The sequence below is a fragment of the Leptodactylus fuscus genome, chromosome 2 (assembly GCF_031893055.1).
Source record: "Leptodactylus fuscus isolate aLepFus1 chromosome 2, aLepFus1.hap2, whole genome shotgun sequence".
Classification (NCBI taxonomy): domain Eukaryota; kingdom Metazoa; phylum Chordata; class Amphibia; order Anura; family Leptodactylidae; genus Leptodactylus; species Leptodactylus fuscus.
The window spans coordinates 121,479,905-121,507,282 of NC_134266.1; the positions used below are offsets into that span (position 1 = coordinate 121,479,905).

The 27,378-nt window shown below is 40.2% G+C and overlaps 1 protein-coding gene across 6 annotated transcripts in view; it reads left to right on the forward strand.

The window, feature by feature from the left end:
• The first annotated feature begins 1,239 nt into the window (after window positions 1-1,239).
• Window positions 1,240-27,378, forward strand: part of MAP7D1 (MAP7 domain containing 1) — a 63,228-nt gene continuing 37,089 nt past the window's right edge. For 5 of the 6 annotated variants that reach the window (XM_075264506.1, XM_075264507.1, XM_075264508.1 and 2 more), the window contains exons 1-2: window positions 1,240-1,657; window positions 5,351-5,389. In XM_075264506.1, coding sequence (XP_075120607.1) covers window positions 1,627-1,657; window positions 5,351-5,389 — 70 coding nt within the window. In that variant the 5' untranslated portion in view covers window positions 1,240-1,626. The remainder of the gene's footprint in view (window positions 1,658-5,350; window positions 5,390-27,378) is intronic. The other variant, XM_075264509.1, reaches the window with a different exon arrangement.

Here is a 27,378-nt window from a genome sequence, read left to right on the forward strand (position 1 = left end):
GATTTTGCTGTGTTTTTATGAGCCAAAGCCAGATATGGATTGAGTAGTAGGTAGAAATATAAGCATATTTTCACACGGCAGACGATGGTTTCCGCCATGCAAACTTCCACACGGCTAGGTGTGACGGAATGACTGGGCCTAATCAGGAGCGTGTCTCAAGCCACGGACGCTGCAGATGATTCAGCCATGGAATCTGCGGCAAGATAGGGCATGTCACTTCTTATTTCTGCTACTAGCTAGCGGGAAAAAAAAAAAGCGAGAAGCTCCCATTGAAGTCAATGGGATCCGTTTTTTGCAGGCAGATTCCGCGCCAAAATCTGCCTGCAAAAAACTCTGTGTGAACATACCCTTAGAATTTCCTACGTTCGGCTCAAAAAAAGCCAGTAAAATCTTCAATAACAGCAAAAAAAAAAAAAGTGTTTTCCACAATAGCTTAGGTGTTTTTTGTCTGTTATTAAGGGGTTAAAGGCCCTGAAAACTTTAGTTTAGTGGGGATACAATCTTCATCCAGCCCAGGCTAGTCCTAATCCACACCTGATGACAATAAGGATCAGTGCACACTGAGCTTTAGGCGCTGATTTTGATGCTGAAACCGCATCCGAATAGAGTTCTATTGGGAGGCTTTTTTTTGGAAGCTGATTTTGAGGAGGCGGATCCAGCGTGCACTGACCCTATTTTACCATACACTATACAGTGCGTTATATTTTTTGTAGTGCTTGTAATGAACCTATTTATAACTGTGCTACTCATTGCATTATAGGAGTTCCAATGCACTTCTTGTAATCCAGTCTCTGCAGTATTTTCTCTTCTCATTGATTTACGCCAGAAATCCCCAGAAGCGTCCTGTGCAGCCTGCAATGATGAAAGCCATCCCGTGACGTCACCGCTTTCCATGAACCCTCTCCAGCAGCCGCCGGCCGCATCCTCAGCTCGGGGCTGGGTGTCTGAGGCCGCCTCATGAGTCACCATCTGTGCTTCCCAATCCTAAAAGAATGCAACTCTCCTTAGATAGTCTCAACACGCTGCAGGACTCAACCACACCACCCAAAAGGGGGGGTTGCCTCCTTACTTCTTAGTTTCTACTATAAAGCAGCTATAGGTACAGCACTGACTAAACTCTCCCAAGTCAGAAGCTCGGCAGAAGCTCTTTCATTCCACGCCTGACAAATAATGTAATAGGGGGAGGAAGCGAAGCCACCCCCGTGCCTGCACTTGGTACGGTCCTGTGTTAGAGGTTGCACAGTGTCTGTTACAATAGCCTTTCCATCAGCTGCTCCTCTAGATTTCCACCAAGTGCTTCTCTCTTCTTAGGTTTCTGCGAGCGGCTGGAAGATTCCGGTAGAGAAGCAGAAGCGCTAGAGCCCCATTCACCCCAAGAGAATCAGTGCACAGCAGAGCCGAGTGTAGTGTGTGAGCGGGGAGGGGGCTGGACAATACTACCCTGCCCTCCCTGGTGATGAAGGGGATTTGTATCCAACTGTTAGACGGATCCTGTTGCCCTTAGGAATGAGACTGGTGCAGGGAAGCAGAAGTAGCCCCTGATATTGGACATCACTGCAGAGCGCCCCGGACTGGCAGCACATCCGAATACCATCCCTGGACCTGCTCATTGCACCCCCTGAGGACATGGACAAGAGGAATCAGGACACCACACAAGGTATGCGGCAGACATGGGGGCATCAGTGGGCATATGCCAGTCCTCAGCCGGGCACTGTGGGTGAGGTCACTTGTACATGACACTGCAGATTCCTGCACCGGCCACTACATCCGTGTCCTCTTCATGTGCCACACAATGCTGCTGCCTGCAGATAGTCATCATGGAGGAACAGCACACAATAGACGGATTCAGGAGGAGGGGGCACAGGCCCCTTCAGGCCAACAGGCAGTATCTTAGAAAGACATCTAATATACTTCTATAGTGTAGCGAGCCCTAAGTAAGCCTCAGTTCGTCTTCCTGACTGGTTTCAGGGGGTTACATATGATAATAGACTCTTCTGTCTAGAAGTTTGTAGACACAAGACTAAAGGAAGATTCTGTAAAGTTTCCTGACCCAGCCCTCCAGTGTGCACTAGCTATTCTTCATGGAGTTCTAACCCTGCCAGAAGTTTTGTAGTGTCAGCCCCCTGGGTCATACATGAAGCTTCAATCTAGGTTTCCACTCATAACAATCCCCTTCCTCTTCCTGTGAGCTGATATCTGGGCCGCTGCTAGAACCCCAGGGGATGCTTACACATTTCTCCATTGAACTCCATGGGCGACTGTGTAATATATGGTTCTCCCTGCTGGATATTTGACGGGATACTGGGTAGGCCCCCTCCCCACCCATTCCAACCTTTGTATAGAATCTTTGGTACAACAATAAGGAAATCCATCTTGTTTCACTTTATGGCACAGATTGGTCATAACCTGACCCATCAAATGTATAACGATATCATACAGATACATATTATACTGTTAAATATCGTGCAGGGAGAATATATTTTTATCTGGCACTGAAAATGTGAAGATCAGGAAGACTATATTTTGTCAAATTTGGTCAGTGCCATGAATAGATGTGAAGTTCTGCCAGTTTGGTTGGATTATGACTACAGCATATAGTGGTCAGATCAGTGGAAACCTAGACAAGACAGACTTAACCCTCTCCTGCCACAGCCATTTTTCAATTTTCGTTGTTTACTCCCCACCTTCTAAAAACCATCACTTTTTTTTTTCTTTTTTTTCATTAACAGAACTATATAGGTCTTAATTTTTGTGAGACAAATTGCACTCCATAATGGTACCATTCATTATTGCATCCGATATAATGGGAACTTGGAAAAAAAATTCAATTATGATGATAACCAACGAAATACCTTAAAAATAAACTGTGAAAAAAATGTCTTGGAGTCGCCATATTCTGGCTTGTAACTTTTTTATACTTCTGTATACGGGACTCCATAGCGTCTTTTACATGGGGCCAGATGTGCTTTTTTTTTACACTATATTTTAGGGCATGTTTAATGTTTTGTTCACCATATGTGAAAAAATACTTTTATACATTACATTTGTAGTTGGGGCAGTATCGCATGCAGGGATGCCTAAATTACTTGATGATTTGGTTTATTTGTAGTTGAGATCAGGAGCTACTTTGCTTCGATAGACATTACTGGACAATTGATACTGGACATCTCCCATGATTTCGCCATTTGGAGGCAGGGTTTTTTCTTTTTTTTAAATGTTAGGGGAACGATCTTCAAAGGTTAATGTGGACATTAAATTTGGTTCTATTTAGTGGAGACCTTATGGTAAAGGCCCAAAACCTACAAACTATCATGGCAGATGGTGGGAAGGGGTTAATCTACACTATTATCAAAATGTCTAGTTCTGTTTGATGAATTGTGAATATGTTTAATGTCAAACTCTTTTTCGCGGAAGGCCACATCTACCTTAGGCTTTTCTTCAAAGGGCTGTTCGTAATTCTGCGACTGTATAAATGTAACTATGACAGTTAGGCTTAGATACGTTTACAACCATAAGGCTTATGGGAACATATTTGTAATACTCTTAGGTAATAGTGTCCTAATTATCTCCCCAAAATTTTGACACATTTGTTTTGGGATCACAACTTAGGTCATGCCAGCTTTCTGATTAGCCACTCCCCTTTTTTATGAGCTGTAAATGTGTCTATACCACTTGATAAATGTGTTGTAAGGCATGTTAGGCAGATTTTTGGTGCAAATTTCTCTAGAATTCTGGTGCATTTTGCTAGGTTTCCCCCAGTAAGTTTTGATTGTCTTACTTGAAGACTTGACAGATGCCAAGTAGCCAATGCACGTCTAGACTTCTGTCACATATTAGCTCCAGCTCTTGAAAGGTTACTGGCTCTATCTTATTGGTTTCCAGCCAGGGCTAAAACTGTAAAACTGGATACTACTTGTATCATGTGTGGGCAAGTTTTAAAACAGATAGGAGAGGATTATGTAGAAGTGGTCAGATCTTGTCACTGGTGCCTGTGTTTATGGTTTCACCCATGTTTTGTCTACTTCATGTTCTGCAGAGAAATCTGAGCTAATGGACAATGTAGGAGATAATGAAAGCTAGGCCTTATCTGCCTTGTTCACATGTGGTCATGTGACAGGACAAGGGGTCATGGTCAGTATGTGTAAAAATTGGAGCTAAAAATGTGAGTGATCCCAAACTGATTTAGGAAATAGATGGTGACACTAGAATTCCCCAGTGTAGAGGAAGGGAAAAATGGGTATAAAACATTAGAGGCTATATTTTTATGCTATAGACCACACCATTGGCCTGAGTAAGAGGAGGTCAGATATCAAGTTTTACTCCAATGTCATGACTGACTAGTGTTAGTTCAACCATTACTGAATAGAAAATGTAGCCTCTGGCTTCTTTGTGGTTTTCTCTGTCCTACCCTTGTATGTCTTCCTGGAAACTTGTTTATGTCTGTTGCCCTTGGATACTATGTATGGTATGCGACAGCACACAACATTGAAAGAGCGCTGCAAAGCTATGTCTTATCTACAGCTAGAAAACAAATCAGTGTATGTGACTATATGTATGTGATGGTGTGTGACTTTGTGGAGGGAAGAAAGCTATATATAAAGGTAGTATATATGTGCATATGAAGCCGTCCTAATGAATGACAAATACCTTTATTACTTCTTACTCTTTTCAGTTTCCTCTGGGTTGCTGAAACAAATGTTGTGCCTTGTTATGCACATTACTTACACTTCTGGCACATTTGACTTTTCCATGGCACTAAAAATACTGTTTCCTTGTTACTGATGAGTTAAGAAACTGGGAACGTCACATTACATAATCATTGACGTTCTGCCATTTGCTCAAAAATGGACGGTTTCTGTTCTAAGCCTATACTTTTGCTGTTTGTGGCCCTTCTGCAGACACTTTAGTAAGACGTGATTTGACAGTCTAAAATTCATGACATATTTTTGTGTCTATAATACCGACTATCAGGTACTTTGAAGCTGCAGGTTAAGGCTGGGTTCACATCTGCCAAGGATCATAAAAAGTGATTTGAAAGGGTCCCATTTATTTCAATGGGATTTATAAACAATCCACTGGTGTGCGTTTGGAATATTCCCACTTTTGTTGGACCTGAAGCACTTTTGGTCCATCCCAAAAAGATTCACGATGGAAAGCAATGTATCCATCTTTTTTAACATTGAAGTCTATGGAAGGCAGACACAGTTGATCAGCAGATAGTAATCAGTTTGTGTCAGTTTTGCAGTTTGCCCCTCTTTATTCTTCTCTGCACATGCTCAGAATGAAGAATGAAAAGGGGAACGATCAGCCAAAAACTGACACTTTTTTTTTTTTTTTTTTTTTTTGTCAGATAACCTATGGACGGATCCGCCAAAAATGAAGGATTACGGTATGCATTGTGTAACCGTTTCCATTGTTTCTTTAGACAGATTCACAATGGGCAGACACCCAGCACATAGCCTTACTTTGTTCCTCCCCAGAAAAATGAACATTGCCTCACTGACTTGCGGAAAACAGTGATATCACACCTTTTCATTGCTCCTTACAGAAAGCGGTGTAATCTGTAGGATCTGACTACAGCAGTGATAAAGAAACAGTTGCAATATAATAGACCAATGCTTTATTAGGTCTTCCACAACAGCCATCTTAGGTTAGGGTTGTTTTATTTACTTAAAGGGGTTGTCCACTTTCAGACCAATATTGAGAAACCAATGTTGTTGTTTGTATGATAAAAAGTTGTAAGGTTTTCCAATATACTTTCTATGTCAATTTCTCATGGTTTGCTAGATCTCTGCTTACTTTCATTCATGCATTCTGCTTACTCATAGAGGGTAAAAATCTGTCCATGGTCATGTGATATACGGTCCATGGTCATGTGATATACGGTCCATGGTCATGTGATATACGGTCCATGGTCATGTGATATACGGTCCATGGTCATGTGATATACGGTCCATGGTCATGTGATATATGGTCCATGGTCATGTGATATACGGTCCATGGTCATGTGATGTACACACAGGTGCACAGCCTATTACTGTCTGTCTGATTACAGTGTTGTGTCTGTAACAAACTGTGCATTTGTGTGTTCATCACCTGACCATTTATTATTATTATTATTATTATTATTATTATTATTATTTATTATTGTTATAGTTACGGAGAAGTAACTCTGTGACACCTGTACTATCTGTATATGATATGCATTATCTTAAAAGCACTGTTAACCAGGTAATGAATATATCACAGATATAACATACCAGGAAATGCAGTAATAACTGCTAAATACTAAAATATACCTAAATAAATCCTTATGATTGCTCTCACATCATACCAATGTTTTCATTGTTTACATTTCGGGGTTCCGGGAAAGCTGGGTAGCATAGCATTTGTGGCTGTGATAGAGAATATTGATACATTCAGCTAAATATTCACTCCCTGTCATGTAATTGTGCAATTTTTCAGGAAGATGGGAAGCTTATCAGGTAATACTGTATTAGAGACTGCTGAGTACTATGCAAACCCTCCTTCTTGCTCCGTATTTATTTCCTAACTTGACAGATGTATCTTTCAGGATTTCAAGAAAACTGGGTAACGTACTAGTCAGTGCTGTAATACAGATATAAAAGACTGCTGCCTACGTAAGTTTGCCTTATGTAGGCAGCAAGAATCTGTGAAAGATGGGTGATGTGCACAGTGTAGATTTAAAGGGATCCTATCTTGCAAGCACATTTTTTTCTGAGTAACACATCGGAATAGCCTTAAGAAAGGCTATTCTTCTCCTACCTTTCGTTGTCTTCTCATTGCTGTTCCGTAGGAATCCTGTTTTTTGTCGGTATGCAAATGAGTTCTCTTGCAGCACTGGGGGCGTCCCCAATGCTGCGAGAAAACTCTCTCCAGTGCCGCCTCCATCTTTGTCAGCAACGGCCTCTTCATCCTCTTCTTCCGGTGCAGGTTTCCGACTTTTAGGCCTCGGGCAGAGCAGACTGTGCATGCCCACAGGCCACGAGAAAATGGCTGCTTACAATATTGTGTAAGCGCCCATTTTCTTGTGGGCATGCGCAGTCTGCTCTGCCCGAGGCCTAGAAGACTGAAACCTGCACTGGATGAAGAGGACATTGCTGACGAAGATAGAGGTGGCACTGGAGAGAGTTCTCTCGCAGCATTGGGGGCACCCCCAGTGCTGTTTGAGTGCTGGGGCCTGTCCCTAGTGCTGTGAGAGAACTCATTTGCTTACCGACAAAACTGGGATTCCTATGGAACAGCGGCGCGGAGAAGACAACCAAAGGTAGGAGAAGAATAGCCTTTCTTAAGGCTATTCCGACGTGTTAATCAGAAAAAAATGTGTTTGAAAGATAAGATTCCTTTTAAAAAGAAAAAAAAAAATCACATGTAATCCTCTTCTCTCCCCAGTGTAACTCATGCTCTAGAGCTGCATAGTGAAAGAGCATGAAAGAGAGAGTGAAAGAGAGCTAAGCACCTTCCCTCCCAAGTTCCAGTGATGTTATGCTGGTGTTTGTAGTGAGTCTCCACCCAGTAATGGCACTGCACAGAGCCAGGAAGCACTACCTGACCAATCTATGTCTGCAAGATTTCTGCCAAACTGCTCAGAACTCCAGTTAATCTTGTAGACATAACTAGAGATGAACTATATCCTACAGTTTTTTTTGCTCTTATTCCATTTTCAGGGTTTAGTGTTCCTTTAAACCACTTATTTAACTCTCCATATATCAGTACACATGCTTGCTTGACTACAATTTCATATTTACAAGGCAAATGTAATGATAGTTGCTGGTTAAATGTTTGTGCAACCGATTGCAATCTAATGTGTATTGTCAGCACTACATAGCAATTTATGAGCCAAATTTTGTAGTTTATTAGTGCTCTGTTATTTCAGATCATGGAAAGTAAAGCGGTAGATAAATCTTTCCACCATGGAAGAGCGTTTAGAAACAAATCTAACTTCCACCTTTTAGTTTCATGTAGATGAGAGGTCTGCCTTCAACTCCCACCCCACAGTTGAAGTATATGCTTATAGTGCATAAAGGAAGTAGCGTGGTAGGGAGAAGTTGGCGGCGACACTTAAGTGTACTTTCCTGATCTGGTTTTTGCTAGAGTTAGCAAAGAAAAAAATCTTTTTTTTTTTTTTTTTTTTTTGCAAAATACTCTCTGAAATTTGAACGTAGGCAAAAACGTGCAGAATAACAAAATATTCTCTGCATCTTAGATATTCATTGGAGTAATACGTAAAATTAGGGCTGAAATCCATTTCTAAACTAGTTGTAAGGACATGTAACAGTGATGAATAATTCTTCTTAGCAGGACATTCTCATAACGCCTGGCATATTTCAGTGAGGAAGACGAGAAAGAAGAAGACCTTTCACCACCTCTAACAAGTCCAGCTCTTTGCATTATTTAATAGGTGATGCTCCACTGATTCCGGCACAACTAGAATTTTTTTTCCATCATTCTCGAGCAATCGATGCTGTTAGTTTTGATATCTGATATGCTATTTAGGCTCTGGACTATGGCGGTGTCAGACAGGAGCAGACAAGGGGTGTGATTCTGAGCTCTGACACTGTTTGCCTCGGATTAGAGGTTTACTTGGAACACTATTCACACCAGTTTTTCTTCCCCACTTGAGATCACTAACAGGATCTGTCAAATGACAGACACCACAGTGTCCATTGGGGCTACTCATTTGCTTAGCTTAAAAAGTTTGAGAAACACTGCGTTTGCTTATAACAGACGCCATGATGTTTTGAGGGATCCATTGTATCACATATGACAGTGTGTGACTTTCATAGCCAGATGAATAGCAAAGCATTCAGCAGTATTCTTACGGTAAGCAAAATAAACCCTGGTGCTCTCCCCATTTGTGTTTTAGTCTGATATTACAAGGTTCTTTGAGTTAGTTTTGTATGCTTTCTGTTGCCTGAGGAGTGGAAGAAGCCTAAAACAAGTCTGTTAAGAATGGAGATGTCTTGTATAGCAGACAGAAAATCCTGGGACCTCTTCAGTACATGCAGCACTGCTTAGAAATAAATGGAGGACATCTGGATAGGAAGGGGTTACTATAAAATATAGAGTAACGCTGCTTGCAGGTGCCGACTAGAAGACATAAGCATATGTAATACTTAAACTATTCTACATGTGTTTTGACACTTTTCTGTAGAAAGCTGAAGACAGGTTGCCATAATAAGTGTTCTGTCTTTCTTTCTATCTTTATGCATTGGCGGGGTACCAATATGCCTTAATGTACTGTATAATAATAACCGTACAATCAATAGTTCCCCATCTCACTTCTTCTTGAAAGCTGTGTTGAGGATGAATGCTCTGTTGCTCTTGTCTACCACTGCAGAATCTTTTATCATCAGACAGTTAGGCCTACTGTAGACATGACCAGCTGGCACAGACCTTTTGAAGTAGATAAAGTACCAGCCTACGCTGGGCAAGGAGCTCAGCCATTCTACAGATAGAGATAGGTTTGATCAGATGCTTGGTCTTGATAAATATAGTATTATTTATTGTTATAATGGGTTTATCAATAAGAAACAACTGGAGATGTAAAACACAACTGTGCTCGCCGCATGACTTCTGGGCCACAGTGGTATTACACATCCAGGACTGCTGGAGTCGGAAGTATTTTCCTGCTTGACCACTCAGTTGCTGTGATCAATAGTGATCACAGCATCTGAATGATTAAGAGGTGAGATCAACTAAAGGGGTGACCTCCATTGAGCTGACCTGCAATGCCAGATATGGACTGGTGATAAGATATCATGTTGCAGCAGTTTAACTAATTGCAGAAATTTAGATTAACTTTTCTACATCTGTATTTAAAGGACTGTCTCCACTTTGGCATTTATAGCTATATCCAGAGGATATGTCATGAATGCCGTAGATTCTGGTCCCACTTCTACATCTCCTGTATCTTTCTCAAGAATGTATGTGGCTACAACAAAAGGAGATAGCGTTGCTAATGCTTGCATCTTTCCATCTATATGTACAAAGTTTTATATTCGCTCCTCATTCATTTTTGGGATTTGCACATTTACTACCCTCCCTTTTACTTGCAGTGGCAAATGGGGCCCAGTCCTCAAGACAAATGTAGGTCCCATCACTTATCTTCTGGATACAACCATTAATGCCAAGATGGGAATTATCTATTAACAGTATTTCAGATGTACAGTGCCCTAGAAGAAAATCGTGTTGCAAAATAATTAACTAGAAAAGGATGCAATCTCCTTATTTTTAGTAGGTTTAGAAAGATCTCTAGAACTTTGGTTGCTGGGCAGATACAAAGGAAAAATAAGCTTATGGAAGTCTATCGCCAGGAAACTTAATATCAAACCAGCCACAGAGCATTTTAGGGGATATTCTGATGAGTACCATCATAACTTTAGATAGTCTAGTAGAAATAGTTGCTGTGAAAAAGTTATTGATAGAAATATGCAAATGAGGATTAAGTGCAATGGGGGTGGCCAGAGGCACACAATGCTATCCTCGTATAAATGATTGATAACCAGCAATTTTAGGCTGGGTTCACACTACTGTTGTTAATGTCCTTTGCTGTCATCCATCATAGGATGACTGCAACAGACATAAACTGTGGCAGAGTAATGGACACAGAGTCTATGTTCATTTCCATTGGCACCAATGTAAACAACATAACAGACGTGGTCTTCCATCGTATTTGTTGACTTTTGTAACACAAGAAAAAGTCCTATATGCACAACTTTATCTTCCATTAGAAAAATAAACAAATATGTTGCATGAATCTATCCTTAGCTCGGCTGGGACCTGGATAAGGCATCAGTTTTAGAGTGGATGGAGTCTGATTGTCAGGACACCCACAAATCAGCTGTTTATTTGGATCACAGCTCCACATTGGGAGCCGCACTGCTCACTCAGCATAGTTTAGAAGCTGCGGTTTTTGTTGGATATCTAATACAGTGGTGATTGGGACACTGCACAGCTACTAGGAGTGCAGTTTTCAGGATGTAAACAATGGCTGTAACTGCCCCAGTAAACGGCAGATCTTGCATGGGTCTGGACAGTCAGGGACTCCCAGCGATCACAAATTGATCTATACTAAGGGTAAGCCATCAATTTGTAAAATTCGATTCTGTATTACAAAAATTTGAATACTAAATACTTTTTTAGTCTTGTGAAAAATGTTTCTAGCTATTTAATGATGGGAAGAGGTGTAGTAATGCTAATGTCTGAGTATTACACAATACTCTGGACTGTAAATGAGGAGTACACACCCCAGCTTTCACTCTGTCACAGCATGGGTTTATCCATCATCAGCCGGTGTGGTGCTTTGTGGATGCTGCACTGACTCACAGCTTGTACAGGTGCGGTGGCCTCACAGGCATATTCCAGCATCCACGCACTATGAAATAATCATTGCTGCCTGAGTATACTGGATTAACCATTATATCCCTGGAACACCTTGCTGTCCATAACACCACACAACAGTTGATAATTTTGTTGGTTCTAGTATAATGTTCTTATGGCAGTGATAGCATAACACATCTCTTATTGAGTTACAGGTAACAGGAAGCTGCGCAGTGCTATGAAAGAACCAGATCATAGTTATCTCTTTACTGCCAGAGAATAAAACTGTTACCTTTTTCTTTTTTTTTTTTTTCCTATCAGTGTGTCTTTGTAGAAGGGGAGGAAATCCACCAAACTCCTTGCAGATGTTGTTCCTGGACGGTTTCGAACCCAGGACTACAGCGCTGCAAGGCAACAGTGCTAACCACTGAGCCACCGTCTTGCCCCTAAACCCTAGTTACCTTTTGTGCAATGTAAAGGAAAGTTATGGTCCTAGCCATGTGAGTTTAGTGTTGCACAATACATTATGTATGTACAGTGTTAGAAGATTTGTGGAAGTGGAAGAAATTGTGTCTATTTAGTAAAATGACCTGGACGTTTGGGACAACTCGCTAGGCATGTTGAACCATTTTTATTTTTATACAGCAATATTTTGCCCCAACAAAGGGCAAACATTCATTTACTGTATAACAGATACAGAAGAGCATCGCTGTCTCCATCTCTCTCATGCATCCTCTGTGAGAACACTATGTCCCGTGCTTTGTTCTGACAGGAGATAAATTAGGGGCTAAAGTGTTTTGTTACCTTTATTCAATAAAAACATAGAACATTACATGTTTACACACTGAACCTATCAATTTCAATATATCTGGCCAATCATCCAATGTGTATGGGGTCCTCCTGACTGCAGATGTCAGGGGACATAAATGTAGGACCGTAGGGGTTGAGGGCCCTGCCCACAAGGGCTTACAGTCTATGAAGAAGGAGGGACAGGAAACAGGTGAGGGTAGAAGCTGTTCAGATGGTTGCACCGATGTTATTGAAGGTTGTAGGCTATTTTAAATAGGTGAGTCTTCAGAGCCTTCTTGAAGCCTGTGATTCCGGGGGTCATTCGTATGTGTCTTAGGAATGAGTTCCAGAGTATGGGGGATGCACAGGAAAAGTCTTGGAGATGGTTGTGTGAACGTCAGATAAGAGCAGAATGGAGTGGGCAGGTAGTGAGAGATTAGGACAGAGATGTATGGAGAGGAAAGGTTGAATGGCGTTGTATGCCAGTGTTAAAATTTTGTGCTCTATCCTCTAAATTTTGGCTACCCGCTCTTGGTTGCTGTCAAGGGTGAAGCTTTCAGACCATTACACCACCTACAATGGGACTCATGCTTACAGATGTAATAGTAGCTATAACTACTTTTCAAAGGTTAAATTCAGCAGGCTTTTCCAGGCTGGAGGACATTTTTGATACTGGATGACCTATCTTCATGATATATTATCCGTATCCAATTAATAGGGGTTTGACTGCCGGACCCTGCACAAGCCAGCCGTTATAGTCAACCTCTGGCATTGGAACCTATGCAGAGGATGGAGTCAGGAACGAGAGGCTCTGTTCGCTATATAGTCACTCTGCAGAACTTGAATGGAAGCAGAACTACAGTTCAGATTTGCTAGAGGTGATGGATTCAATAAAAGATGTCTTTTATTGAATCCATCACCTCTATTCTTCGTGTACTATTTGTATCCTGTCGCTGGAAGAAAATTCCCATCGCCCTGCTCAGGAATCTGACAATGTAACCGTCCCAGAAATAGTGTATTGTAAATAAATATAACTGTGTAATTAGCTTCCTAAATCAATGTAATCATGTTAACGACTAAGAATTGGCTCGCTCATTGTCATGCAAATTGTATTTCTTAGGGACTTGTGACTGATGGAGCTTTTGTTCTTACCACAGCAGCAGTTACTGAAAGGTAGTAATAGAAGGAAAATAAGACTTTGGCTCAGTGAATGATCCCTAAATACACAGTAGAAACATGAGATAGCAAAAACAGGAACTCAGCTCCCTCCCAAATCTTAGCTCAATGGAACACATTTATTAAGAGTGGTGCTTTGTACGTCAATCTTAAAAAAAGGTGCAGTCCGCCACAAGGCACACGTGACTTGTCAAGAGATTTTGGCCTCTCAAATGTGCTAAAATGGAAGGTAGGAACTATCGTAGAATTTCTATATAACTCATGCCAGAAAACTGGTGTGAATTATAATAATTATATAAAGCCAAGATGTGCATGCCCTGGTCGGCCAGGCTGCACCCACATTTGCTGAATGTGATGAAAGAGGCGCAGAATGGGGGATGTGGCGCATCTTTGGCACAAGAAATGGTCTTGTGCCACATTATCACACATTTAGCCCAGAAAACTGCAGTTGGATTTATGATAAATTGCATTTACAATGTGATCACTAACTACAGATTCTTTTGTAAATCCTGAAAATAAATATGTTAATGAGTATCTGTGTCAGAAAAGTCAATACAAAACTTACTTTGGCCTCAACTGAACCAACATTATCTACAAATGGAGAATACTTTGTAATATTCCATTTGCCCAGTTGCCAAAACTGTAAAATGTATAGCATCATAAAGGTCACAAAACACCTCTAACAGCCTTTTCAACATGAATACACTTAGGCTGAGCTATATGATCCATATGTTGGCCGTATTTCTTGGCCTGACCATGGCTTGAGCTGAAGGCATCATACTACTGATTTATGATGCTGGGAGCTCCTGGACTGCCCTGGTTCTACTGTCCTGTACTTGCATAATGCCAAAATGATTTAAAGGTATATCATATCTCATTAAAAAGGTTTTACAGCCCCAACTTTCCACGGGAAAGTTCATCAGTATGTTATCTGTTGTTGTCCACTTTGTCAAGTCAGATCCAAATAGCAAGGGGTTCCAGAAGAGGATCATGTCTGTGGAAGGACCCAAAATAAATATTAAAGGGGTTGTCCCATAAAAAGGAACCTATCTATACTGCTAGTTTATGTGGATCTAAGACTTTTTCTAAATACTTTGCTTTATCAGAACTGCTTTGTTTGGCCGCTATCTTAATTTATTCACTTCATTGTTTATATTGCGTTTCTATGGCCACGGAGGCTGTTCTAAGCTTATCTGCTCAGTCCCCAAGTGACTAGCTGCCTGCTCTCATGGGGGAGGGAGTGGCTGAGTGCTGAGAGCAGCTCTGAGCTGTGTATGTCTCTGCCACAGAAAAGCAACTGAGCTCCTCAGATAGGGGAGGGGGGAGGTGAGAGCTCTGGGATTTCTGAGTTCTTATCTCTTGCTCTTCTACTTATCAGTCGGTTTAATTGAATTTGGCTGATGAGAGCTGAGATAAGGAGTCCCGGACCTCTGTATGTATTACAAACTGACTCAAATCCAGCTCTGCTACATCAGCTTCTACATCAGCTTCATACTGTGGTAATTCATTTACAACCAATCCCTCATTACTGACTGCAAACATAGCAGATAGCAGAGCAAGTGAAACCCCGCCCACCAATGTTGCGAGAAAACCAGGAAGTGAAGAGAGCACACAGCCTGCAGGTTGGTGAGCAAGAGTTATGGGAATACCCCTTTAACACGAGGAAACAAAAACCCAAAACAAGCGCAGTTCAAGTAATTCAGAGTGTAAAAAAGCAATGCTATGCACTTTTGGGCTTAGGAGAGGGCATGAATCCAATAAGCTGCTCTCTTGTTTAGTAAAATTCCCTCCAAAAGAAGAGTGAAGATTCTGACTCTCTAGTATATGTGATGTACCTGACTCAAGCCTATAAAGATAAAGTATGTTCTAAGACTTTTCTACTTCTTGCTACATCATTCAAACTCCTCTTCAACATGGTCAAGCGTTGGAGGAATTGGAGACCCCTGGTCTAATGATTGTAGGAGTTCCAACAGTGGTGTCCCCCATTGTACATAAGTTTTATTGTCTGTCCTGTAGCCTGCTGAATGTCTACATATTCATGTCTCTGCTGCTTGGTTATACAGTGAGATATTTCCTATGCTGACTAAGTAGCTCATGATCGTGCTGCTCTTTTGTCATACCTCAAGATCAGGAACAACTTAGTTCAACAAATAATACTGGCAGGGTTGGACTGAAATACCTAGGGCCCATCAAAGGAAATAATTCTGATGGCCACTCTGGTCTTCTGCTAAGCCAATCGGCTCTCGAATAAGGAACATCTATAAGAGGGCAAATTCTTGTTGCACTGCAAGTGCAGTTTTTTACGGTCAGGTTTCTACTCTAGCATCTGTATGCACTTGAAACGTATATTTTTGTGTCTGTTTCCTTATAGGCATCTCCCTTCATCCTTAACATAGCTGCTTGCCATTCTGTGGATGTTTTTCTTATCATAATTGTACTCTGTACCTCTCTCCTGTATTATTGGGGTCTATCCTATTACTATATGTATTAATAAAATAAAATAGATTTTATGATTATTTTGTCAGTGAGTTTTTCATAGTTGGGTTTAGGTTTTTACTTTAAACCTTTTTTGATATCTTTATTATTAACAGAGGAATGGCACAGTGCACAGTTTAAAGGAGATACTCCAGATTATTGGTTCATGAAGAATATAAGCAATTACTAAAATAGACTCGTAAAGTTACGGGATTTTGTTCATTTAAGTAGGTTTTTTAGCCAGTAAAAGGATCAGATTAGTGTAAAAAAAAAATTTGAAAAACTTAATTCCTCAACTCACTGTATCCTGCTGGATTATTCTATGTATTGAATTAAAAAATTGTATTAATTTGCATGTAAGTGCAGAGTTTCCTTGATACTACATCGATCTCCTTGTGTGTTGAGATGAACCAGTAAATGGATGCTGGTGGCGGACTCGTAAAGCATTGGGACAGGAGAGGCGATTGGCTCAGTGAAGTATGAGATATATAGTGAAACCTCTCCCGTAAACCACAGCTATTTAGAAGACCCCCATCTTACATATCATTTTTTTTTTTCAGTTACCGATTTTCCTCCCATATACTGTATGGAAGCTGTTTATTAGACCACACCTTTATTCAACCTATTGCCACTTTTTTAAGCAAATTTTTCAGTGGGAACCCCTTTGAAAAGACCAAACGTGTAATGGAGCAGAGAGGTCATGACATAGTCAATGCAGTATGCAGCTCTGTTGCACAGCATAAATGCCTAAAGTCTCAATTTTGCCAGGACACTCTTGGGAACTGCGTTACAAAATGGGATGAGGTTTATGTATAACCAGACTAATATGGGCATTCCTAGGGGGTGATACATCAATGTGATAGATGGTACTGTGTAATATACTATAGCATAAAAATTGTACTGTGTGTTTGCTGACATTCTTGTATAAGACTATGTGTGTGTCTAAAAAAAAAAAAAAAAAAAAAAAAAAATTACATATATATCACACAATTTGTATCATCATTATGACCCTTTTCTACAGCAGTTTTATTAGCCGCAGACCCATTTATAAATCTCAAGCCTTAGATTTAATGAAAGTACTGTATATCTGTAGCATTGTAACTATACATATGCACATACATGTAAGTAACTAGCATTTATCAGATTCCATTCAACAGTGTTGTGACATATTATGCAGTTACTGAATCTTCTGTTTAATTATCAAAAAGAAGAAACAGAAACAGACTGAAGTGATTTTAATGAAAGGGAGGACAATATTGTGAATCTATGTGTGTATATATACATAGATAAGCGTGTGTATATACATATACTGTATATTATATTGTGTGTCAGCTTCTGTTTCAGTATCTTGCCCAGTGAAGACTGTGACAGTAGAGATGTGAGGGTATATTTTGGGAAAGCTGTAATCAGCTTCTGTTTTGCTCTTTCCGGAAACCCTGCTTTGTCCTGCAATGTCCCAGCCTTCGTTCAGTTTACTCTGTGGCCTGATTCATTTCCCACAATATATCACTTTTCCGCCTCAATGCCTGAGATCCTGCCTCTCCTGTAATCCCCCTGACACTAGTGCTGGTACAGACAATGATGTTGTTGTTGGAAGGTCAATAAGCAATTTTCAGACATTATTAGATGATTTTGATTGTCTACACAACCTTGTAAAAATGACTGCACAACTGTCCTGACGGCCGGATGGTTCCATTACATTACGCTTGTTGTAGTCATATTTTAGAAGCTCCTATATGGTGAAGTCTTGAGCAGAAGCCACTGCTGTGGTGTCCGACTCCTTCAAAATAAACTAATTTTTATTTATTATATTGTACAATTATTGATATTGTATGATTCATTAGATGCAGTGCTTATTGTAAATTTACTTGTATAGAAATTTAGTCACTGTCTCCCCCCCCCCCCCCCCTGAATTAGAAGAGCTTTACTTCTGTTGACCATGCACATCAGCATTTATAAAGGAGTCAGGCAGTTGGTAAATATTTATTGGCAGTTTGACTTGCAGATTCCAATGCCCTGGGAGGAGCTGAGCCAGCGAATTAATATGAAAGAAATTATATACTAGTTTTATGAAACAGTGTGGACATCATGTGTATTTATTGCTGTTGTCCTGTTTTAGGTCTAAAACTTACAGTATAGAATTGTGTGTGTAAATCTATACACTGTAGTGGTGGCATCGGGAACGTCAGCTCTGCTCCATTTCACCTGAATAGGGGTAGACAGCTGCATTTGGCTGTAGACTTCATATATGGCTTCTGGTGGCCGAAATAGCTGATCGGCTTGGGGTCCGATTGTCATGCCCCGATCAGTCTGACACTGATGACCTCTCCTGTGGATAGGTCATCCATGTCCAACTTTGCTGGATTGTAGAGAGAATGTGGCCTGCTTTGGCATTTGGACATCTTGTATTGCTATGTAATGTTAGAGGATACAGATAAGAGATTCTACCTCCTATCCTCACACAAGGATACCTACCAAGCCCTCTGCTATGATTACATTTTCAGTTCTGGAAAGTCAAAATGTACAAAAGGGATTTGAGAAATAATCTGGGTTGTATAGAAAAAATTGTGATTCCATTTCTTGTATGATCCACAGTTTGCACTATACATTTTAAGAATTGTTATCTGTTTTGGTGAGTCTTATTTTTCATCATAAGCTTTTTAGGCCTGAGATGAGCAGCCAGATCTACAGTAATATGTTGTTAAATAATAAAGACTTTATAACTTTTGAAGTTTCCCATGGGTGGAAAAATAGCAAAAAAACAACAACATTGTAGCATTGTTCTTATTTTGTTTCCCCCTTTGGAAAAGGTGACAGCTTAGCGTTTATATGCAGAACATGTTTCACTTAACCTCTTCCTAAACTCTGAGAACATCTACACATTAGTATTACACCCAGTCTGGTTTAGATGTTGGAATAGAAGAGTATATAAAGAGCTGTGGGAATAATCGGTTCTTTAAACTGGTTGTCATGACACAAGAGGAAAAGACAGGGTATGATCTCAGCCATGAGAAATTCTGAGTTGGAGGAGACAGTCTGTGTCAAGAGATGGCTTATGTGCTCTAGGGTAGGCTGTTTTTTCATGTATTGGTAGAAATGCAGCAAACTCTTTCTAAAATGGTAAAATGTGATAATAAGGCATTTATTTATCTATTTATTTTTTATGTAACTGGCAGAGCTGATTTATAGGGAGAACACAAACCCTGGGTCCTTCATCATGTAAGGGCCTCATTGCAGGATTTAAAGGTCCAAGACTTATTAATTCATGATCTAGCCTTAGAAGAGGTAACCAATTGAAGATCCTGTGGGCCCAAACATGCGGCAGTGGTACAAAGGATTTTTTTTTTTTTTTTGGGAAGTGTAGAAAATTAGAGAACTTTTTTAGCCTGGAAATCCCATTAAATAACCAGTTTGTGATGCCCAATGTGAGAAACCAGAAACTAAGCTCTGACCTGTTAGTATAATGTAATACTGTATTGTATGTTTATATTTATTTTAGTATTCTATGCCATCAGATCACTGTATGGCATTTTGTCCAACTGATGAGATGTCAGCATAGCATAACAATTTGGGGATTGGACGTAGTTACCTTACACATTGTATGGTAACATCATTGGACAAATTGTAGTATTGACATTGTTTTTTTGTGATTGAGCAACGGTTTGTATTAACATATTGTAACATAAGGATTTCACTGTACATAATATTTTGCTCAGGGGCATTTGTGGGGTGTAATCTTGTTTAGTTAACTGTTATACATTGCAAAGGGATATTCCCACAACAACAATCATATTTCATATAAAAGTATTTTAGAAAATATCCATTAAAGGTAATTAGCTAATTTGTATGTCACTAGAAAAAGCCCCATGGCATCCCTCTGTCCCCACCGCTGTTTGAGCTCTGATGCCACTAGATATGTACTGTAGTCCATCTTCATCCAGGTCAAGCCATAATTAGTTTGTTTTTCTTCATATACTTGTTTACCAGACGAGTTCTACATAAGCATGAAAGTGAGAATGAGCAGTGCATGAATGTCTGTATGGTAGTTAGTAGGTGCTCCTGGGAAAGGTTGTTTCCACTAGTGAAGAAGATGGTCACAAAGACCACCATTATATGGCAGAGGTGCAGATCTTGGAAGAGGGGGCACGTAGGAGCTGGGTGAAATCACAGTTACTGCTCAGATTATTTATCTCTATGGTTGCTCAAGTTTCCAAAGGAAAAAAAAAGTAACCTTTTTATCGAGAGGGTTGCAAGATATTAAAATTGTCACAAAGATGGTGCCATCAGTGTCAGTATAGGAATAGGAGAGAACTGAATAACATACATTTTACATCCATTAACTACTGCACATTTTGTTTTGTTGTTGTGTTCATGCAGAGAACCTGTCAGATAAAAGGCTTCTCAAACAGCATTTTGCATTTCTTTCTACCATTTATATTACCTAAATAATAAATGCACTCAATGCACAGTTATTTGTTATATACAGGGGGCTCCTGACTACCACCAAATGCCAAAACATATGGCCACTCTGGCCTTCATCTTGGACAAGTGTCTGTAAATCCTTGGACCCTATATAAAAATAAAAGACTTCAACAGGAAAAAAAAGCCCCAAAACTGTGGAAATGCTATGAAATATATGTGTAACCTATACCTGGCATGAGGTGAAGGAACTAGTAATGAATTTAGCTGAGCCATGTTGACCAAGCAGCAATTCCAGCTGTGTAAAGAGCCTACCATTTGCACAGCTCCAGTTTTGGGGATTTTTACCACCATCTAGTTTAACATTTTACAGATAAATTACTTCACAATCTTAAGTTCCTCATATTTAAAACACACATACATGCACTATACACCAATGTTCTAGGAATAGGAAGGCAGTTGAATGGGTCGTGCCACCAAAGACTCCTTTCCCCCTCCATAGAATTGGGGATAAGTGTAAGATCACTTTGGAGCCTGTCTAGAGAGGGACCAAAAATTCCTCAGGATGCTGTATGTGACCGAAGTGCTAATATGGATATGAGATAATTGTCTTTGTGGCACAAATCCTTTAAGCCATCAATATGTTTTCGGTGTCTTGTTTATATTCTCAATAGCAACTTTTTGATGCAGAGATTCTTCACACTTTATAGGCTATGTAAAATAAATCTCTTCTAACCCCAGATGTCTAGTGTATGGAAAAGTTGAAGGAAAGTAATAGGCACTTAGGGTATGACTCTGTGACTGTTCAATACCAGGTCACATGCATCATATCCATCCTGGGTTGGTCACAGATAAGAGGTGTGTGTTGTGTTTTTTGTCTCATCAATATAATCACTATTTCCTTTTCTGTGTCCCAAACATTACAGAACAATCTGTAGGAATCTGAGCATTACTCTGGTATTTTGGGGAGGGGCAGGAAATGACTACAGATAGTGAGTCATGCACAGGTAAGGAAGTTGGACACAACATGAAGACTTGATAGCAGGTAACCTAAAATCCCCCTAAAGGCAGTGTGTCATTTCCAGTTCATGCTTTCCAGTACTAAAGCTGCCAAAATGAAATGAAATTATAATTGCCTGAAATGTGAGCTGCTGCGGAGATTTAGTAGGTTAGAAAGGGGATGGGGCAGTGAGTTTTATGAAAGAAAGTTCTTCCCTATCCATAGGGTAGAAGATAACCTGCAGATCAGTGGGGGTCCGCCCGCTCACACACTCACTGGTCTGGAGAACAAGGAACTTTTTCAGAATTTTTGTAGGAACGTTCATTCTCGATCATTGGCCTGTATGAAATGAGCGGTGTATGAGAAAGCTCTTGTTAGTCATCAGATCACGGCTTTTCTGTGACATTAGAAATGATCTTTGTTCGGCATCTACTTGTGTAACCTGGATGATCTGCTGACAACAATAGAAGTGAACATCTGCATGAGCAGTCATACCCTGACTGATCTCACTGAATGACTTGCGTGTATATTGTCTGCGAAGGGAAGTTAGGGCAGAATGTCTTACATGTACATCATTCTGCTCGTGCTGGCACAGCTGGATGTGCCAGCACGATCGCAGGGGATGGCTTACTCTGTCAACCGGGCACCTGCTGCGGTGGCCATAGACAGTGATAACACATTTTGTATTGATTTGTAGCTTTATCCTCCTCCCTACCATCACCCCCCACCCTCTTTTGATACGATTACAAGCCCCAATGGGTTGTTATGAGGGTCTAACAATAGGCCCCTATATCTGCCATTTTGGGGCACCTGTGAACCCTTGCCAGGGGCAGTGCCTGATAAGTTGCTTAGCAGTGTATTACATATGTAGTGTAGTGTACTATTTCGTTGTGGACTAGAGAAAATGTTAAAATAAATAAATGTTTGAAAATGCAGTTTAAAAAAAATTTGCCAAAACAAAAAAACACTTTTTTTCATGAAAAAGTGTTTTGTATCCTAGAAAATGAAGCTAAATTAAAACCTACAAATATTTGATATGGTCATATCCATCACAACCCAATGTATTAATCAACAACATTATTAAACCTGTAGGCTAGACACAATAAAAAAATAAGTGAATGTAAATATGATGTTGTAGTTGTAGCTTTTTATTTTGTGACCTAGTAGTGCTGTTCTTCACCACACTATAGCCTCCCATGTGTGAACCAGATCTTCAGATCAGCCCCATGTCCTTTACCTGAACTTACTAAGTGAATAGCTGCAGCTGGAGCCCAGATTATATTATGCCCCTTATAGATGTACGCTCTTGGACAAGCCATGTGTAAGTAAATGATGTCCCCTTGTATCCACATTTGCGAAGATCAGTTCTGTTTCAGAGAATGTTAGCACAATGTGAATTAGAGGTTAGTGCACTATTTGTGCCATGCTACATTTCAGATGTGGGTTTAGACATTTTTATTATGTCCTGCGTATTTTAACTGGATAAAGTGTTCTGCAGAACATTGGCTCATAATACACAAAAAAGATCATTGTAGTTTTAATGAATAGCACTGCCACAAAGCACTGATGTCCTGAGTCAATGAATTGACGATATAGTCATTATTGGGGGGTTTTGTGCCCTTTCTTATGTGCTGACTGATTTACTAAGTGCATATAAATGAAACAACTGTTGATGGCGTGTGATAGAATATAGTAGAGGTCACTAGTGGATGACTGCAGCCGTGTAGGTTTATACAATAGTAGGGCTGTGGTGTTGGTAGGCCAAACCCGACTCCTGCTCCTTCTCACACACCTTCCCTGATGGGCGACAGCCATGGTCTGTCAGAAGCTCTAAAAATCCTCTAATTCAGTCAAAAGCTAGTAACTGAAATTCTATGTAATAATGTATAGAATTATACAATATTATTGTATTGTATGATTAAAAATAATAAATTCTTACTCTGAAGCCAGAGTTGCTGACTTTCCTTTGATGCCACACAAAATTAGTCTCAACTTCCTAGCCCTGCACAGCAGTAATCTAGATAGAAGCAATGGAAGGTCTTATTCTATGAATGCCGCTTGCTTCATCTATTCTGTGCTTTAGACACATGACATAGTGCTGAAGCTCTTTTCTTTGAGTGAATCCCCCAATGGACTTTCCTCTACTAACCTCTTTCAATAAAGTATCCATGACATTACCTCCCAACTTTTTTTTGTTTGTTACTGAGGGGCGCTTGAGGTTTACTGTTTTGAATAGGTTTTAGTTAAATATTAACATATCTGAATATACAGCTAGATTAATGTACATCTATCTCTAATAACAAATGAGGGACAACTAAGAATCAAAGAGGGTCAAAAGGAGGGTCAGAAAAGGGACACTTGGGAGGTATGGGAACTGAGTATTGATTCAAGGAATTCTAAATGTGTCTCAGTTCTAGTTCTCTGTAAAACCACATGTTTGCACACAAGGACTGTAAGAAATGTGCTCCATGTTATCTTTCACGGTAAAATGGTTGCTGCATGGGCATGTTCTTTCTCCGAAAGAGTGACTGCATTCTTACCGCATTAGCTAAGGTCAGTATTTAAAGCAGCAGCAAGTGTGGGCACAGAGATGTTACATGGCTGTCCTCGTGGTCACATGACTGCCTGTGTGTGAATGAGACTTCCAGGGATGGTCTCTATTAATCTTCCTGTCGCTGTTTATCATTCTCTTGCTTAGATTCTCCTAGCTCTGCTCCTATCTCTGTGTGAGAAGAATAGGCTTCTAGCACCCGCTCCAAAGGCATCAGGACTATCAGATTCCTTAACTGTGTAGTCCAGCATTTATTCAGTGCCACAAATCTCTTCCTGCTTTGTTCTTCTTTTATTTATTTTTGTTCTCCTGCAAATATTTTCATTAAAATTAGTGTATTTAAAAAAACAAAAAATCTCTTTAGTGTTTCCGATTTATTATGCTTGTTTAGGCTTTATATAAAGGAATATCTAAATTTCCAGACACTGGGGTACATTAAGGCATAAAAAAGCGTAAAATTCTGGTGGTTGCGCAACAAATTGTGATTTACTTATTTGTTTTGTACCACCCTCACCATTTCCAACAAGGAGGCACAGGGAGGGCTGCCACCAGTTTACTGAGGACTGGCATTGTCTTCATAAATCTGCTGCAATGAATGAATGAATAAAAATATTGTATCAGCAAAAACTGATTCCAGCCTCATATGATAGGTCTTAATAATGCCTATTGCTAAAATCAAACCAAAAGCAATGATAGTTCTGTTTTATTTCAGTTTCAGACCTTCTCATCACAGTATATGTCAGTTCTGAGTCTGTTTTTCCTGTAGGACAGGTCCACTATTTTATACCACAGTACAGTATATAAACATGACCACTTCTGCAGTATAAAAGTACTCTAATCTGTGTCAATATGCCAAGAATGACAGCGCCTCAGACACTTCCGAGACTGCCATACCCCTTTGTGTTTCACAGTACCATTTCATCGCATGAAAGTCAATATGAGATTGGTGATATTTCCAAGCACTCAAAAAAGCATCAAGGCCCTTCATTCCAATCATTGGTGGAGGTCTAACTACACTGGATTAAATACAAGCTTTTGAAACGTGTCCTGTGATATAAATGTGATACAAAGGGCCCCATAGCAAAGGTGTTCCATGTGAGTGAGCGAGCGCTAGAAAGTGGAATTGATAATTACAATACAAACATAGGACTATAAGGCTGTACTGGTATACATGTGTTTTAACTTACTCTGCATGTTAGTAGGATGCTAGTTGCCATCTATGTGCCCCAAGTGCACCAAACTGCTCATATGGAATGAAACTTGAATTTCTCTGTAGCAAAAGTGCACTTTTGACACAAAAAGGTATCCGGCCAACATCATATAAGTGGATTTTGTGGTGGTGACTCCCTTTAAGTATATTATCAACTAAGCTTCCTAAGGCTGAGTGCACACGGGGTATTTTGGACCGGAATCTGAGGCAGAAGCTGCCACAGGTTCCGATCCAAAATACGGGTAGCCGTGACTGGATGCTGGTGCAGTGCACCGGCATCCAGTCGCGCACTCCGCTCCAGATTAAGCCCAAATGAATGGGAGGAGGGAGTGTCTTCAGGTGGATTAGCGAGGCTAATCCGCTTGAAGATTGAGCATGTCCGTTCTTTTTTCTGGGAGCCAGAACAAATGGCTTTCGGAAAAAAGAACCGACAGCTCCCATTGAGGCGAATTCGGCCTCAAAATCCTGACCAAAAAACCCTGTGTGAACTCAGCCTTAGTCTTTGTACTGTGCTGGTTCTACCCAGACTTTTCCAATTTAGTTAAGTAATCTTGGCATCCGCATCCATGCAGTTCTGTGACATGCCAAACAGAGAAGAGGTCACATTTGCTTTACATTTCAGTATCTATCTCTACATTTGGATCCTTAAAATGTCAAACACACATTGTGGCAGATGCTATGAAGTTGTTTTGTATGTGAAATTTAGTCTTTCATTTATGTATCTCTATTTTAGCTTAAAGAAATGGTATTTATCTGACAGGTATGTGATCTTACATGCATCTATCTAACCGTACCCTTTTATAGCTTCATAATGATTTTGTGAAAGAGAATCCATCACCTCCAAGCATATTCAGCTGTCACCACAGCATTACCGAGCACATTACAGTGATAAATAATATACCTTTCTTATGGATGCCACTTTGAAGTCTTACTCATTGGTGCCCTGGAGACCGGCCTTTACCTCACTGGGGAACTGCTTCTGCCACTTACACCCTTACCACATCCTTCCTGCACCACCCATTGATGTGGGAGATTTTCCCACTGCTATGACATCATCCTACCAAGAGCAGTGCTCCCGAAGCTAAAGCCCCACCCACAGTCCACCAACTGCCTCATTTGCATAAGACTTCAAAATAGTTTTCCCACAAAAGTGACCTATACAATACAGGTAGGCTACTTATCACTCTAATGTTGTGGTGGCAGTTGAATGTGCTTGGGAACATGGTAGGCTCCCTTTAAAGTTTAAAAGAGAATCGTACCATGACGTATCCAAGATTGACAGATCCCCATGCAGGGGATATTTACAAAAGTTTAATAGTAAAACAAAAGGACAAAACGTTTTCCATCCATTGTTTAGCATAGACTTTGATTGTTAGATAGTGGGGGTCAAATATCCAGGACCCCGCAGATGGGCTGTACAGTGCAACTCCTAGTAATAATCTCCTGCCATGTAAAGTATAGTGGTGACTTTGAGTACTGCAGTTCTGTTCTATCGACTTCAATTAGCCTAATATTGATAGCCTGTCTTAAAGATAGACCATACATTAATATGGATTGAAAGATGGATAACCCCTTTGCTATATGATGCATAGTTTTATTTTTTTGTTCATTTTCAGAGTTTAGTGTCTCTTGTACAACTGAAGTCTTGTTTGAACTTCTGAAGAAGGGAAGACCAGTTGGGCAGCATAATATGGGGGTGTGAAATGGAGAAGATTGTCTGCAAATAAGCAAATTGCAAGAGTAAGGGCATGTTCACAAGGAGGAATTGGGCACTGAATTTGAAATGGATTCTGCCTAAAAATCAGCCCCAAATTCCACCTGAAGCCAGCATCCCTTTATTTCAAGAAGAGTCAGATGCTGATTTTTCCTCTAGTTGATATTTTTTTCAGCTAGAATAAAAATAAGTATCCTTCTCAATCTTCAGGCAGATTCCTCCTAAGAAATCCCATTGAAATTAATGAGAGCCAGAAAATACCACATCTGCAGAATTTGGAAGAGTGGAAAGATTTAGCTTTATATCCCTGAAGCTGAATTTTTAGCTAGGAAAATGTACTCCTGTGTGAACAACCCCTAAGAAATGGCCATAAAACCGTTTATTGTCCTGGTGGGCAATAATAGCTTCTCCCATGGGCTCCATTGCCAAAGCTAAAAGCGCCATTAAAAGAAGGTACCCCTGACAAGTGAGCCTGGCAATATGGATGGGTGAAGGATTGATATAGTTTGAAAGCTTGTGTTGTGTAGTGGGGTGGTTATATGGTAACATGAGGGATGAGAGAAAAGGAGCAGGGAAGCCAAAGCTACTCCTTGGAAACTTAGCTACTATTAGGCCAAATAATGGTATCTAAGGCTTTTTCATTATTGAGTGAAATCTCTAAATGTGGGATATATTGGATAGAATTAATCATATAAAATTTT